At 38.4% G+C, this 14,333-nt stretch overlaps 1 protein-coding gene across 1 annotated transcript; it reads right to left on the bottom strand.

Annotated features, from left to right (window-relative positions):
• Positions 1-1,518: 1,518 nt before the first annotated feature.
• LOC125241063 (3-hydroxyacyl-CoA dehydrogenase type-2) lies at positions 1,519-12,529 on the bottom strand. The gene is made up of 6 exons (XM_048149355.1): positions 12,376-12,529; positions 11,537-11,701; positions 9,621-9,785; positions 9,289-9,417; positions 8,660-8,768; positions 1,519-2,585 (listed from the first exon to the last, which is right to left on the bottom strand). The coding sequence occupies exons 1-6, from the start codon at positions 12,382-12,384 to the stop codon at positions 2,395-2,397; spliced, it is 768 nt and encodes a 255-aa protein (XP_048005312.1). The 5' UTR covers positions 12,385-12,529; the 3' UTR covers positions 1,519-2,394.
• Between the last annotated feature and the right edge of the window lie 1,804 nt (positions 12,530-14,333).

Genomic DNA, 14,333 nt, shown 5'->3' with positions numbered 1-14,333 from the left:
TTATAAGGTAAAATAGTTAATGTTGTCACTAAATCTTTAAACTTATTTTAATTGTAAATTTTGTTTAGAGATGTCTTAAGTTTGTAATTGTAAACTCGACCTATTTTTAGTCGGCAACATAGATACATGTATAGCGGCGCGCCGTCGTTTGGGCTGTGTGTCGCTGTGTATTTATTTCCATGGTGATCAAGAAACATTGTGAGACGCTCGCGCGTCGGCGGCGGGGGCCGCGCTCTCGCCGCCCGCGCCGCCGCCCGTTATTGTAGAAATAAATGATATTTTCGTTTACACATTTGGCTTCTTATTTGTAACCCTGCTTTAGCAAGTCCTAATGTATAATTTTGCCTATTTAGACGTTACGAGAACTCGCATACGAGTTTTTATTACATTGCGGTGTTTGATGGCTGTGCGAAATTGTATGTAACCTCAACAGCCCGCAATGTAACTAAAATCGCATGCGAGTTCGCACGCCGTCTAAATCAGGTCTAGGTGGGTTGGTGCGAGGTAGATAATGTATAGTGCTGTGGATAATATAGTAGTTAGATTAGATGATAATTATTCCACGGTGGTCTTCGTCCACAGCGAAGTGTCCGTACTCTGGTGCTATTCTTACACTAGTATGCAGATTGAAACCGGGATATACTTACGTAAATTCGTCTTAATCGTTCACAATTTTTTTATTGGTGTTGTAGTCTAGTGAAGGAGAAAATTTTAATAAGTTATTTTTTTATACACTAAAAGGTATATTAGGTGATACTGATACATATGTGTTTTATTATGCTCTGCTCTGAAGTAATTTGCACAATTTATCAATATTGCCAGCTTATTTCCTCTATAAAACATTACATTGATGGTCACATATGACAACATTTCCGAAACGTAGGACTCGGTATATTACAGTCCCCACCAGATATATCGGAGCAGCTGAGGTGCTCAAAAATATCTAAACATGCACTCATGCTCCTTGACAATATATGCATAATTATGATATTTTTGAGAGACCTTGTCCGCTTTCTTTTGCCCGATCGCGACTGAACACACTAATTGAGATCTGAGGTCATTGACTGGAACATTATTAGCACCACTCTGATTTTGGTACTCATTACGAGTCATTAAAATTCTCCTTGATTTTGATTTCCAAATCGTTAATGATCTTGACGTCTCGGCCATTATCTTACGTATTGACTGGGTAAGTTTAGCGACATCACTAGTTTCATGACACTGCTTGTCTTGGGCCCAAAACTGCGGCTAGAGTCGTCTAAACTTTGTACTTTTGTCCTTAAAATCAGTATTCGGTACTATGCATTCATAGGGCACTGCAAATATAATTCTTAATATGGTATGTCCTATTTTTCTATGACCCTTCTCAAGTTCTCACCCGTATTCGTAAGGTTCCTGGTGGCACAGTCCTTCAGATAACATGGACATCCGTATTCATGTCCAAGGGTTCCAAGACTGATAGTCTGGTCCGTCTGTATCTGCCCTAACTTTGATCTTAGGGTAGATGAAATCAAAAGATTTGAAGTTACAAATTAATTTATTTCAGAGCTTCGTGGTGTGAATCAGCATGACTCCCAAAATGATAAAGAAATAATATTAAGCTGTACTTTATGCGCAGTGTGTCAAAGTATTTTGGGGCACAATTTTTCCATCCCTCGTGCCTTGGGGACCCATGCGTCTCTCAAAATCCAAAGTTAGAATTTTCAATTTTGGAACATAAGCCGTTTAGCAATAATTAACTTTGCTCCTTTTAATTACTATGTATACTATATGCATTTTAATCATAAAATATGTAAAGTAGAAAAATATTAAATACCTACTTAGGTACTGAAAACAGTGTCCAAAAAACTAGCGTAAAATGTGCTTGTTTTTGTAATTATTTTGGTCCATTTCGTTCATTTTATGAATATTCCACAACCTCATTCGACTATCGTGGTCTAGTCAAAGGTCCTACTTTATCGCTTGCTTGTATTTTTGTATGAATTAACCTGCCTACAAAGCGCGTTTATGGCAAGCAACAAACAAACAACCTCTATCCTCGTAACGCCCACCATACAAAATGTTTGATATGGGATTTTGATTCTAGGTAAACTTGAAATTGAGTTGAGTTTCATTTGTTCGAAAAATTGAAGAAACAAAAGAAATTCTACTTTATTTGTTTACATGAAAGTAGAAATTCCATTGCAACCAAATGCACATCTGATTGTACATTGGGCGGCAAGAGGCTATATTATATAAACAAACTATCTACAATATAATAATTAAAATTTTGGAGGGTTCTTTTTGAGAGTTTAGCCCCTCGTTTATTTCTGTCAACAAATTGTCATAACTTTGATATAATTTTTTTAAGTCCAACGCCTTATGTTAGGATCCTTATGAAACTCAGACGAAGGGTTAAGGTTGCATCCGTATGGAGCCGTCTAGCCGAATGGTCTCGCCGTTGAGCATGGGGTTCCGTATGATGGCGTCGACGAGCTGCGCGAACTCGCTGGGCTGGCCCAGGCGCGGCGGGAACGGCACCTGCGCCTCCAGCGCCGTGATGGCCGGCTCCGGCATTTGCTCCATCATGGGAGTCCGGAACAAACCTGACCGAAAAGTTGCATTTTTAAAATCATTATTCTACCGGGCGTCCCTAAAACCTAAAAGCTATCACATTAAGACGATACGGTAGGGGTCAATTCTCCATACAAACGCTCTCGACTATTTCCTCCCTGTTTTTGAAGATAGAGCAATGATTGTTTTCAACACAGATTGTTATTATTTTTATCTGTGTCGGACCGTTTTGATTTTTAGAGCCAATCAAAAATTTCCAAAAACGGCCTTTTTCATTGTGGCGCAAAAAAAGGTGTGATACTCAAGATTGGTAACAATTAAGGTGGCTCGCTTTCCATACAAAAAACATCTACCATTTATTTAGTCACCGCACACTACAACTAAATAAAAATATGCGCATACATCTACTATACATTATCCGTCGTCGCGGTAGTGAATGAAATACATTGTTTCATACAGAAATCATGGACAAATCCTTGTGAATTTTTTATTAATTTTACGTAAATGTGCGTGCCAAATTTTGTGTACAGACACAGAGCCGTCATATTTCGCGCATTTTTAGTTGACATTGTCATCAGTGACATTTGGCTCTTGACAAGTAATTATTTAAAGATATTGGTTTAGTTAACTCAAGCAGACTCAGAAATAATGACGCATTTTGTCAACAAAGATACATATCGTGTATTTCGACACTGCTAATGTAAATCGAAATGGCGTCTCGGTCAAACGACTGACTATGATGCACAAGATCGTGGGTTCGAATCCGAAGTTTTTTTTAATCATTTGAACTTTTATGGATTTATTAAGTATTTTTTATTTTTTTAATGGAATATTTGACTATTACTATATTGCTTTCCTATTTTTTATTTTCATACAAAAATACAATACAATCCTTTATTATGCCTTTGTTGATAAAATAAAATATTACACGTCTGGTATAATACATTATACATAGGTCATAGTGTGGGCATAGTATTAGTAAAGTATTGCATTTACTGAGCTGGTTGACCTATGTTATTGTTGTGTGAATGTTTTTCTTCAACAACTAAATGGTTATATACAAGAATATGGGTAGCTTTTGCACATTGTAATTTTTCCTCAGTCACCCGTTGACCACGAACGCTGTAAAGTGTTTGAAACATTGGGATGAATTTTAAACTCATTATACGCGATTTAATCCGTTTTCATAGTTTTTATTTCATGAGTAACTATCGCGGTAACTGAAGACAATATTAACTAAATGGTTACAAATAATAATTATCATCAATATAATCTGGTCCAGGCAGGCAATTATGGTCGCGCGATAAATGATAAAACATCTGGCCGTCCCTATAATCGCACTTACTAATAGTGCGACAGGGACGGCCTGATATTTTATCGTCTATCGCGCGACCATGCTACCCGTGCTGTACTAGCTTTTGCCCGCGGCTTCGCTTGCGTTAGAAAGAGACAAAAGTAGCATATGTCACTCTCCATCCCTTCAACTATCTCCACTTAAAAAACATGTCAATCCGTCGCTCCGTTTGGCCGTGAAAGACGGACAAACAAACAAACACACATTATCTTTGGTGAAACAACGAATTCTTCCACTTCAGATTATAGAGTAACCAGCTTTATACCGCTTTATACAGCTTTATACCGCTTTTGATAAACTAGCTTTTGACCGCGGCTTCGCTCACGTAAGAAAGAGACAAAAAGTAGCCTATGGCACTCTCCATCCCTTCAACTAAATCCCCTTAAATAATCACGTCAATTCGTCGCTCCGGTTTTGCCGTGAAAGACGGACAAACAAACAGACACACACCATTTCCCATTTGTAATATTAGTATGGATTTGACATTATTATTTATATTTAATTAATTATATATGTATAGCCCAATTTCGTCGGGAACAGCGTGTTATATAATGGCGTCGTTGGTGTACAGTCGTCTGTCACGCCGTGAAGGTGCGTTCGATTCCCAGGATTCTATTAACTTTTTGTATTTTTTTGGATATAAATTTCGTATTTTTTATTGACCGAGCAAGAATGGAGAGCCGAAGGTATCAATTTTATCTTAGAGAACCTATTGATATTATTATTGTCATTTTGATTTTCTATTTATTAAGTTGTGATATAAAACACAACTTTTAACACCCTCGCTAAATATAATATTTTATCGAAATTACTCGACCTTAGATAAAAAAAGTCCACTTGAGTTTTTAAAGCATTACGTTACTCAGTTAACTATTGCATTTTCATTTACTAATTTAAGATTTCAAAAGCGATTTGAATACCCTTGCTCCATCGAAAATAAACAATTAGAAAAAAAAATCATTCGAATCGTAGTTTAGAAACTAAAATTTATCTATACTTTTTTGGAATATTTAAAAATATCAGATTAGGATATTATGTTAGAAATTCTGAGTTCGACGAACCCAAAAATTATTACCATGTAAGAGAAAGGTTTTTGATTTTTTTTGTGGTTAACGCTCAGTAACTACTGTACGAGTACATATACATTTATGTATAATAATAAAACAAAAAATAGTGTCTCATAGTGTTGTGTTCCTGCCGGTGAGTAAGGCTGCCAGAGCTCAACGAGGGTGTGGGGTGCTGACGACGGGAGGACTTACGGAACTAATTTGTTCCGTCTATTGTCCTTTGAGTCGTCGGCAACCCAAACCCTCCTTTGAACTTGTACACTCCTTTTTGCTGTGCACACGCAGCAAAGGGGAGTGTACAAGTTTCTAATGGGGCGGCAACGCGCATGCGACACTCTTTGAGTTGCAGGCGCCCATAGGTTACCGTGACCGCTTTCCATTAGGCGGACCGTATGCTTATTTGCCACCGACGTAGTATAAAAAAAAAAAAAAAGAAAAAGTCCTGGATTCGAACCCAGTACTTCCATGCAAATCATGCGATGGCACGTATTTACCGCAAGGCTATTTAAACAAGCTGTCGCCGCGTGAAATTATCGACTAGAAGGAATACAAAAACACTGTTTGTATGTGTGAGTGGTACTTAGAAATAGTGTAAAATAGTAAATTTATCTACATTAAGGGGATTAATGTTACAATGAGAAGTTGACTGTTTGTTGTAATACGTCAATTTTAATATTAAATGTTCGCGAAGCATAATTGAAAGTATATAAATGCCTGTACGACTCCACAAAAAAAATAAGACTGGTAATTTGAAGATTAACGCCATCTAACGCAGCCTGAGCTTCGGGTAACCTAAGCGAGCCACCTTAACCAAAAAAGCTAAACGGTCCGACATAGACTATTTCATTGTTATTCAGATTCTAAAACTAATTTAAAAAAAACGAAATATTCCAACTTAGTACCGGCATACGATTTTGTCCCTGTCGCCATTGAGACGGCAGGGCCTTGGTGTGCTGAGGCCAAGGCCTTTATTGGAGCTTTGGGGCGGCGTCTACGGGACAGAGGCAACGACCCCCGTTCCGGCTCTTACCTGGTCCAACAAATTTCGCTGGCCGTGCAACGCGGCAATGCCGCCAGCATTTTTGGCACCTTTAGACCAGGTGATAGCCGGAACGGAACTTAATTGTTAAGTTAGTTTTAGTTTAGTTTAGCTGTTAACTTTTACTTTAGAATAGTTTTAATTTGTTTTGTTTGTTATAAGTAGTTTAGATATTTTTAACTAAGGATTTCAAAATGGATCTTATTTTAGAATTAAATTAGTGCTAGTTTTCAGATTCTCAAATTTCGTTCTGATTACGAGTAATTAAGTTTTGAAGGAGGAAAGAGTCGAGAGCGGAACCTCGATTTTAAAGATTTTTTTGAAATATCTTTTGACTGAGTTGTTCTTAATGGAGAATTTTTTTTTCGATAAATCTAGTTAATAATACTTGTATATTTAACTAAAATTCCCAAGTTGAAAGGGAGGCTCCTTTCCATTTTAGCAGTTTCGCTACCGTATCCTCTTAAGGGGGCGTCCATTAATCGCGTCATACGTTTTTGGCTTATTTTAGACCCCCCCCCTCCCCCATGGTGATCTTTGGTGATATTTTCAGGACCCCCTCCCCCCCTGGCCAATATGACGTGTAATTTTTTGGCACCTTAAGTAGACTTTTTTCCAACCCACGAATCAACCAAATCTTGGCGCGAAATTCAAATTGTCTATGAGAATTAAACCTTTGCCCCCTCATTTTTAAGGTTCCGTACCTCAAAAAGGAAACCACTGAACCTAAACAACTGAACCGATTAACTTGTTTGGCACACATATGTAAACTTGTGATTGTGACCCAAAGACGGGCATGTAATTTAAATAAAATAAAAAAGCAACTATACTTTTGGGGGGTAAAAGTGAAAATTAGAAATCAAAGTTTTTTGAAATAGTTTTTTAGCGTGTTACATATCAAATGAAAGAGCGTTAATTGGGCCCCACTTTTTTTTATTTGGATTTTTTCATGTGCTTTCCACTCAGAATCGCGAGCTCTTTCAATCCTAATAGGAGTAAAAAAGTGTCCCAAGGTTTTACTCTATTCCGTTACCATTTTTTCATACATTTTGTATGGCGGTAACGGAATGGAAGGTCTAAAAAAAATATGGAAATCTTGGGACATTTTTTTCTCCTATCACGATCAAAAGACCTCGCGATTCTGAATATGAATCGCGTAAAAAATACCCATGTTACAAAAAAAGTGGGGTGGACAACTTTGAAAAAAAAATGGCCCTTTTACGTATTTCAAAAATATATGTTTTTAATAATTTTTAGTCAAGTAATTTAAGAAAACAGGCAAAAATGACCATTCCCTTATCTCCAAAACTAATTAGCATAAAATTTTCAAAAAACTACCCGATATAGCCTTTAATGTATAGATAACAAGAAAACCTATTAGAAATATATAGTCAAGCCTAAATTAAAATTTAAATTACGAATTACGAATTTCACTCACTTGGGGCTGCAAGGAGTAATCTTTTGAAAGTGTTGAGTGCGTTTGAATATTACATGTACATTCAGTTTTGTTTCGTCTTTTTAAGGTTCCGTAGTCAACTAGGAACCCTTATAGTTTCGCCATGTCTGTCTGTCTGTCCGTCCGTCCGTCCGTCCGCGGGTAATCTGTGACCGTTAGCACTAGAAAGCTGAAATTTGGTACCAATATGTATATCAATCACGCCAACAAAGTGGTTAAATAAAAAGTGGAAAGAAATGTTTTGTTAGGGTACCCCCCCCCCCCCTACAGGTAAAGTGGGGACTGATTTTTTTTCATTCCAACCCCAACATGTGATATATTGTTGGATAGGTATTTAAAAATGAATAAGGGTTTACTACAATCGTTTTTTGAAAATAATAATATTTTCGAAAATAATCGCTCGTAAAGGAAATAAGAAGGCGCTTAAGATCTTCTTGTGATGTAAGGAACCCTTGCAACACGAGTCCAACTCACACTTAGCTGGTTTTTAAGTGTTATGGCTCATCTATGATTCCGCCAAAGTCAAGGTTTAGGAAGGCATGCGTTTTTTTAAGACAGTTGGCCGGTGAGCTCACATTTGTCAAATTTGCCGCCTTTTTACAGTGCCATGATTAGGTTGACCGTCTATAACCGACTGTCCGTGTACACGTGATGAGGGCAAACTAAAAAAATCTTTGAGAATTAAATATAACCGACTGCACACAGCTCTTTTTTTCTCACTTGATGGTCTCATCGGAAAATCAGCGCTGGAAGTCACCAGCAACACGCTGAGATGAGGCCATTTCGTGGCACTTCATTCCTTTCTGTTTGTGTTGTAATGTGTAATTAATCTTGACTGTGTTCACGAATAAATTATATTCTATTCTATTCTTTTCTCTTTGCACTGCACAACGCAAGTTCTGACTGTAAAAGTTGATATAAAAATAGCTCAGAAATATGTTTTTTCTTTACGTTAGTGTAACAAAAAAAATACACGTGATATGTTCCTAACCCCCCAACCCCCCATGGTGATATTTGGTGATTTTTTCATGACCCCCTCCCCCCCCTATGCAGTATGACGCGATTAATGGACGCCCCCTAAGCGAATTTGACCTCTGTTTGCATTTTTATTCTGTATTGTACATTTGACTAGAACCCGGCCCCGGCTTAATCTGATGTGAATCATCCTTTAAAAGCATGTGTGAAGTTACCCGGGGCAATGGTGACGACGCGGATCCCCTGTTTGGCCAGGTCTCTGGCGATGGGCAGCGTCATGCCCACCACCCCCGCCTTGGACGCAGAGTACGCTGCCTGCCCGATCTGCAATAACAAATCCCAACGTTATCTACTGCAAAGGTAGGTATTTTATATTCTCGGTGTGGTTGGTAGATTAGAGCAATGTGTAATAGCATGTCGAAAACCTGGCGAGTTTACGCAATGTACTTACCTATTAATGTCTGATTTATCAATTTTATCATAAGGTCTACGATTAATTCCAAGAATGTTTGGGTTAACATCAGTGAGGGGCAGATTTCCGAAAACGCGCATCTGACACCCCTTGAGTTGCAGGCGTCCATAGGTTACGGTGACCGCTTTCCATCAGGCGGACCGTATACCTGTTTGCCACCGACGTGGTATATAAAAAAAGACAAGGCTTGGCTCGAGAAGTCTCCTTCCCTTGTTCCTTATTCGACCACAGAATATTCGACCCTTTAATTCCAAGTGCTAGGACTTACTTATTAAATCGTTTTTTGTAATTTCATAATTTGAATCGTAAAGGTTGTTCTCGTTCTTTTTTTGTTTTGTGATACTTATTTGATAAGATAAATTAGGTAATTACTTGTCCGTCGAAGGCGGCCACGCTGGCAGTGTTGACGATGACGCCGCGCTGGCCGTCCGCGTCGGGCGCGTTTTTGCCGATCATGCCGGCCGCCAGCCGGATCACGTTGAACGTACCCACAAGATTCACCTGAAACATTAAAAGATCAATTCAATGGGGACCTATAATGTTATTTTTTAACTAGTAGAAACGTAAGTACAAAAATTAACGCCGCCGAGACTTGAACTTCAGAGGCTGTGAATAGAAGTTTCACCTTTGGCAAAATACGCCAATCAATATGTATCGGGATACTCAGGATGCAATTTCGCAATATCACTGCAGGTATTCCCTACCTCAACAGTTTTCTGGAATGTTTTAAGGTCGAAAGGCTGATCTTTCTTGAAGTTGTAGATTCGTTGCGCGGAGACGATGCCTGCACAGTTTACAGCCACGTCGAGGCGTCCGAAGCGGTCCTTAGTGCTCTGCAACGCTGTCTTCACGTCAGCCTCCGAGGTCACCTGTGGGAGGCGGGAGCAATCGTTTAGGATGTATCAAAACAGGATGACAACCTAACATTATTTTTATAAATCAGTATCGGTTTCCAAGACGCAGTCCCGATGGACAAGGGGTCGACAAACCGCGACTTGCAAGCCGCATGCATCTCTTTGGAGGTAGATAAAAGGTTGAAATACTGGGCAGTTGCTTTACAAAAAACGTACTTCTCTACGTAGTCCCCGTTAAGGTCTTTTTTTTGCACTTATTCCATCTGGATTCCAAAGCCATTATACCACTTTTAAAAAAAAATCCTCCAGGCCTTCAAAATAGGTATCCACTTCAGCTTGGACCTCGTCGTTGGTCAAAAATTTCTTACCACCCATGTGTTTTTTTTAAGTTTTAAAATAAATGGAAGTCCGATGGTGCCAAATCGGGTGAATAAGGCAGATGCGGCAATAATTCAAACCCGCAATTATGAATTTCTGCCATTGACTTTAGTGACGTATGCACGCGTGCATTGTCCTGGTGGAAAAGAACTTTCTTTGTCAGCACTCCAGGTCTTTTTACTTTCAAAGTCGACGTAAAAGTCGACGTAATCGACGTAAAAGTTCGCAATAATAGTCCGAGTTTATAGTCGTACCTTTTTAAATAAATAAATAAATAAATAAATATTATAGGACATTCTTACACAGATTGACTGAGGCCCACGGTAAGCTCAAGAAGGCTTGTGTTGTGGGTACTCAGACAACGATATATATAATATATACATACTTATATACATAGGAAACATCCATGACTCAGGAACAAATATCTGTGCTCATCACACAAATAAATGCCATTACCGGGATTCGAACCCGGGACCGCGGCGTAGCAGGCAGGGTCACTACCGACTGCGCCAGACCGGTCGTCAAGTCGTCGTTTTTGGAGATAGTCAACCATTATTACACCCTTTGCGTCCCAGAACACTGATGCCATAACTTTATTTGCCTACAAAATGGCCTTTGCCTTTTTGGGTGGCGGAGTTCCAGCACGAACCCACTGTTTTGATTGCTGTTTAGTCTCGGGCGTATAGTGGTAGACCCATGTCTCATCCATAGTAACATATCTGTCCAAAAAGTCTTGAGGGTCAGCTTCATACAGGTCTAGACAGTCGCGTGAAATTGTTAGACGAGTGATTTTTTGTTCCACTGAAAGGAGCTTTGGAACCCATCTCGCCGACACCTTGGAAAACCCTAATTCGTTAACTATAATGTTTTGAGTTTTTTCATAGGAGATGCCTACGATGTCGGCTATTTCTCTCACTTTTAACCGTCGGTCTTGGATTACCATTTTGCATACAGTTGCCACATTATTTGGATTGGTCGCAGTAGTTGGCCTCCCGGAGCGAGGGTCATCTGCGATACTGACTCGTCCCCGCTTGAATTCAGCTGCCCACTTTTTTACCATCGTATATGATGGACCGGATTGCCCTAATGTACACTGCATATCTTCATAAATTTGTTTCGCAGTCAATCCTTTTTTATGAAGATATTTAATTACATCACGTTGCTCCAAATTGTCCATTGTGAAAAAACTGCTTACACGTATTTTTAAATGAGAGGAAAAACTTATTTTAAAATATTGCATTTAATTAAAATTTCACGGGATGACAACTAAATAATGACAGTTCAAAATGACGGCAGAAAAAAGAAACTAAGTTTTTTTTTTAATGGTCAGGCCGCGAACTTTCCAATCAGCCCTCGTATAAGAATGTTGCTCTTAGATGATTACTTACGTCGACGGGTACAAAGGCGGCGTTCTCGCCGAGACGCTTGGCGGCGTCGCGGCCGCCGCTGGTGGGCAGGTCGCAGATGACCACGCGGCCGCCCTGCTGCAGGAGCAGCTCCGCCGTGGCCAGCCCCAGTCCCGACCCGCCCCCCGTCACCAGCCCGACCAGACCCTAAGGTACAATAACAACGACGGCACAAATGTTACATCCTATTATTAGATTAGGTATACTTAATTATATGTTATTTAATCTATTTAGGGCCACTTGCGCCACCCGCTTAACTCATGGTTAGTGGGCTGTCAACTGTCAAATTCCATATAAAATGGTGGGTTAACCTCTGGTTAACACTCCATTTTCGGTGGTGAAAGTGACCCTTATTGTTTACGCGCTTAACCTTAAATCAAGGAATCTGCATGAGCTTAAAATAATAAACAGAAGTTAAAAGATTAATTAATTTGTCGGCGAATGTGGTATCTAATCCTCGTTACAAAGATAAGCAAGAAGCAAAGCTTAATATTTATAAATTTTGTGAAGCCGACTTCACAAAACATCCATATATAAACCCAGGTATCTCATAATAATATAATGATTACAGTATGTGAATACTTACAATAAAAATATCTTTTTACCCACAGAGTAGTAATAGAATTGTAGGTTCATGTTCTTACTTACACAATACTATTATTACCATAGAGCATAATAAAATGTAGGTAGGTATAGGTTATGTTATGTTAGTATACATTTTAGAGGTTATACGACAATTACAAGCTCAGCATTGATAATGCTTTTACGCTATTATATAACTACTAAATGTTAAATATTTATTAAAATAACGAAACTCTTACCTTCAACATGTTTCCTAATCGAGTGATAAATATCAACTGGTTATCAAGTCGGCGGATTCATTGTCGCTATCGCGCTGTAGGCAAAATAACCTTTGCTCCCTCGCGCCCGCCTGCTGTTTACTGACGCGCGTGTTTGTCCAAATGTTCGTGTTGCGTCTCTTTCTTCTCTTAATTGTGTCTATCATGCAGGTAACCTAAGATCTTGTTGGTAGAAACTTTTGAAGGCATAGGCGAAGGCATCTGTGAAGACGCCTACCTGCTTAAGTTCTCTAAGTATAAGGAAAATCTAAGGCATATTGACATTATGGAATAGCTAAGTTATTTTTTTTATATGGGAGCAAAGTTGTTGTTTAACCGCACGTGCCAATATTGATAGGTATCCGAACAAGCGGAAAACTCCAATATTGGACCGCGAGCGTAGCGATAGTGGTTCACAATGTGGAATCTTGAGCGATGCGAGGGTTTCATTCAAGGCATGTAGGGTAAACTAATTTTGCTACCGATTGAAAAACAATATTTTTCACCACACCAATACGAGGAAAATGTGAATAGTTAACTAACTGTAAAACATCAAATTCATTTTTTTACATTTATGGTTCAAAATCATCATTTAAACGTCAGTCAGCTTTAGGCATCAAAAAATTACTTTACTACTCTTGTGGATCAAATACAACTTTGGCATTTTTAAACGCCGCCCAAATCTCAAGGGAGGAGGTTATCAATTCGTCTGTGTTTTTAGGGTTCCGTATCAATAAGGTACAAAAGGAACCCTTATGGTGCCGCTCTGTCCGTCTGTCTGTCGGTCCGTCTGTCACATTACTAAATATCTCGAGAACTACTTATGCTATCGATTTGAAATTTGGAATAGTTATGAACATTGTTAACTTCTACAAATTGGAAGTATATATTTTTTTATTTATTAATGTTAATTATAGAAAATTGCCAAAATGAAAGGGGGGCACACCGTAAATGTCAAGTTATTAGGTCAAATGAGGTATCGTTAGAAAGAGCTCAAATTGTAGAGGTACATATCAAAACTATTTTTTATCATTTTTTTGTTGTAAAAAAAAAAATGATTTTGAAGGAAAATGTCGAAAATGTAAAAAAAATACCGTTCCCTCCCCCTTATCTCCGAAGTTTACCAACGAAAAATTATAAAAAATTTACGGTATGGTTTTATGATAAATATTACAGAAAAAGTAAATGTGTGCCTGTATCTTGAATTTTTTTTTAATTGACAAAAAAGTTTTCAGATTTTAACTTTCAATTTAAGCACCCTTGCGGACATACATACATATAAAATACTCTCTTTGAAATCTGTTGAAATCGGTTAACATTATAAAGAGCTAGTTTTTTTCAGATTCAGATTCAGATTTTTTATTGATAAAATATGATATTTTACACGTCATTTTTTATAAGTAAGTATAAATACAATAATCTAAACTTAAGTAAATCAGTATTAGTACATTTCACATGATAAAAATATACATTATACAGTTTTATTATTAACTATTTATATGAATTATGAACTTTAATTTTAATATTTTTTTGTGGTTGGGTTGGCCACTTCTCTATTCATGAATTCGTCTATGTTATAACACGCCAGTTCAATTAATAGCGATTTGAGTTTTTTATCGAATAATGAATCGTTCAATTCGATAATTTCGGTGGGAAGCGCGTTGTATAATTTAGCCCCAATGACAGCGAGTGACTTTTTAGTTTTAGCGAGTTTATACTGTGGGACGACCAGTAGGCCTAGCACATGATGGCCGCGGGAGTATGTCGCTCATGTGCTAGGCCTACTGACGGGGTCTCCGTCGCGTGCTTCTATCTCGTGTAGCAGAGGAGACATAGTTGTGTACGTTTGCCCTTATATACCTACACGCAGTGAGGACAAAAACACTTGGAAGCGTAGGTATTTTTAGTTCTTTGAATAGTTCTTTGGCAGGATGATCGTA

The sequence above is a fragment of the Leguminivora glycinivorella genome, chromosome Z (assembly GCF_023078275.1).
Source record: "Leguminivora glycinivorella isolate SPB_JAAS2020 chromosome Z, LegGlyc_1.1, whole genome shotgun sequence".
Lineage (NCBI taxonomy): Eukaryota > Metazoa > Arthropoda > Insecta > Lepidoptera > Tortricidae > Leguminivora > Leguminivora glycinivorella.
The sequence above is the reverse complement of the archived record's forward strand: the minus strand, read 5'-3'. Positions and strand labels throughout refer to the sequence as shown.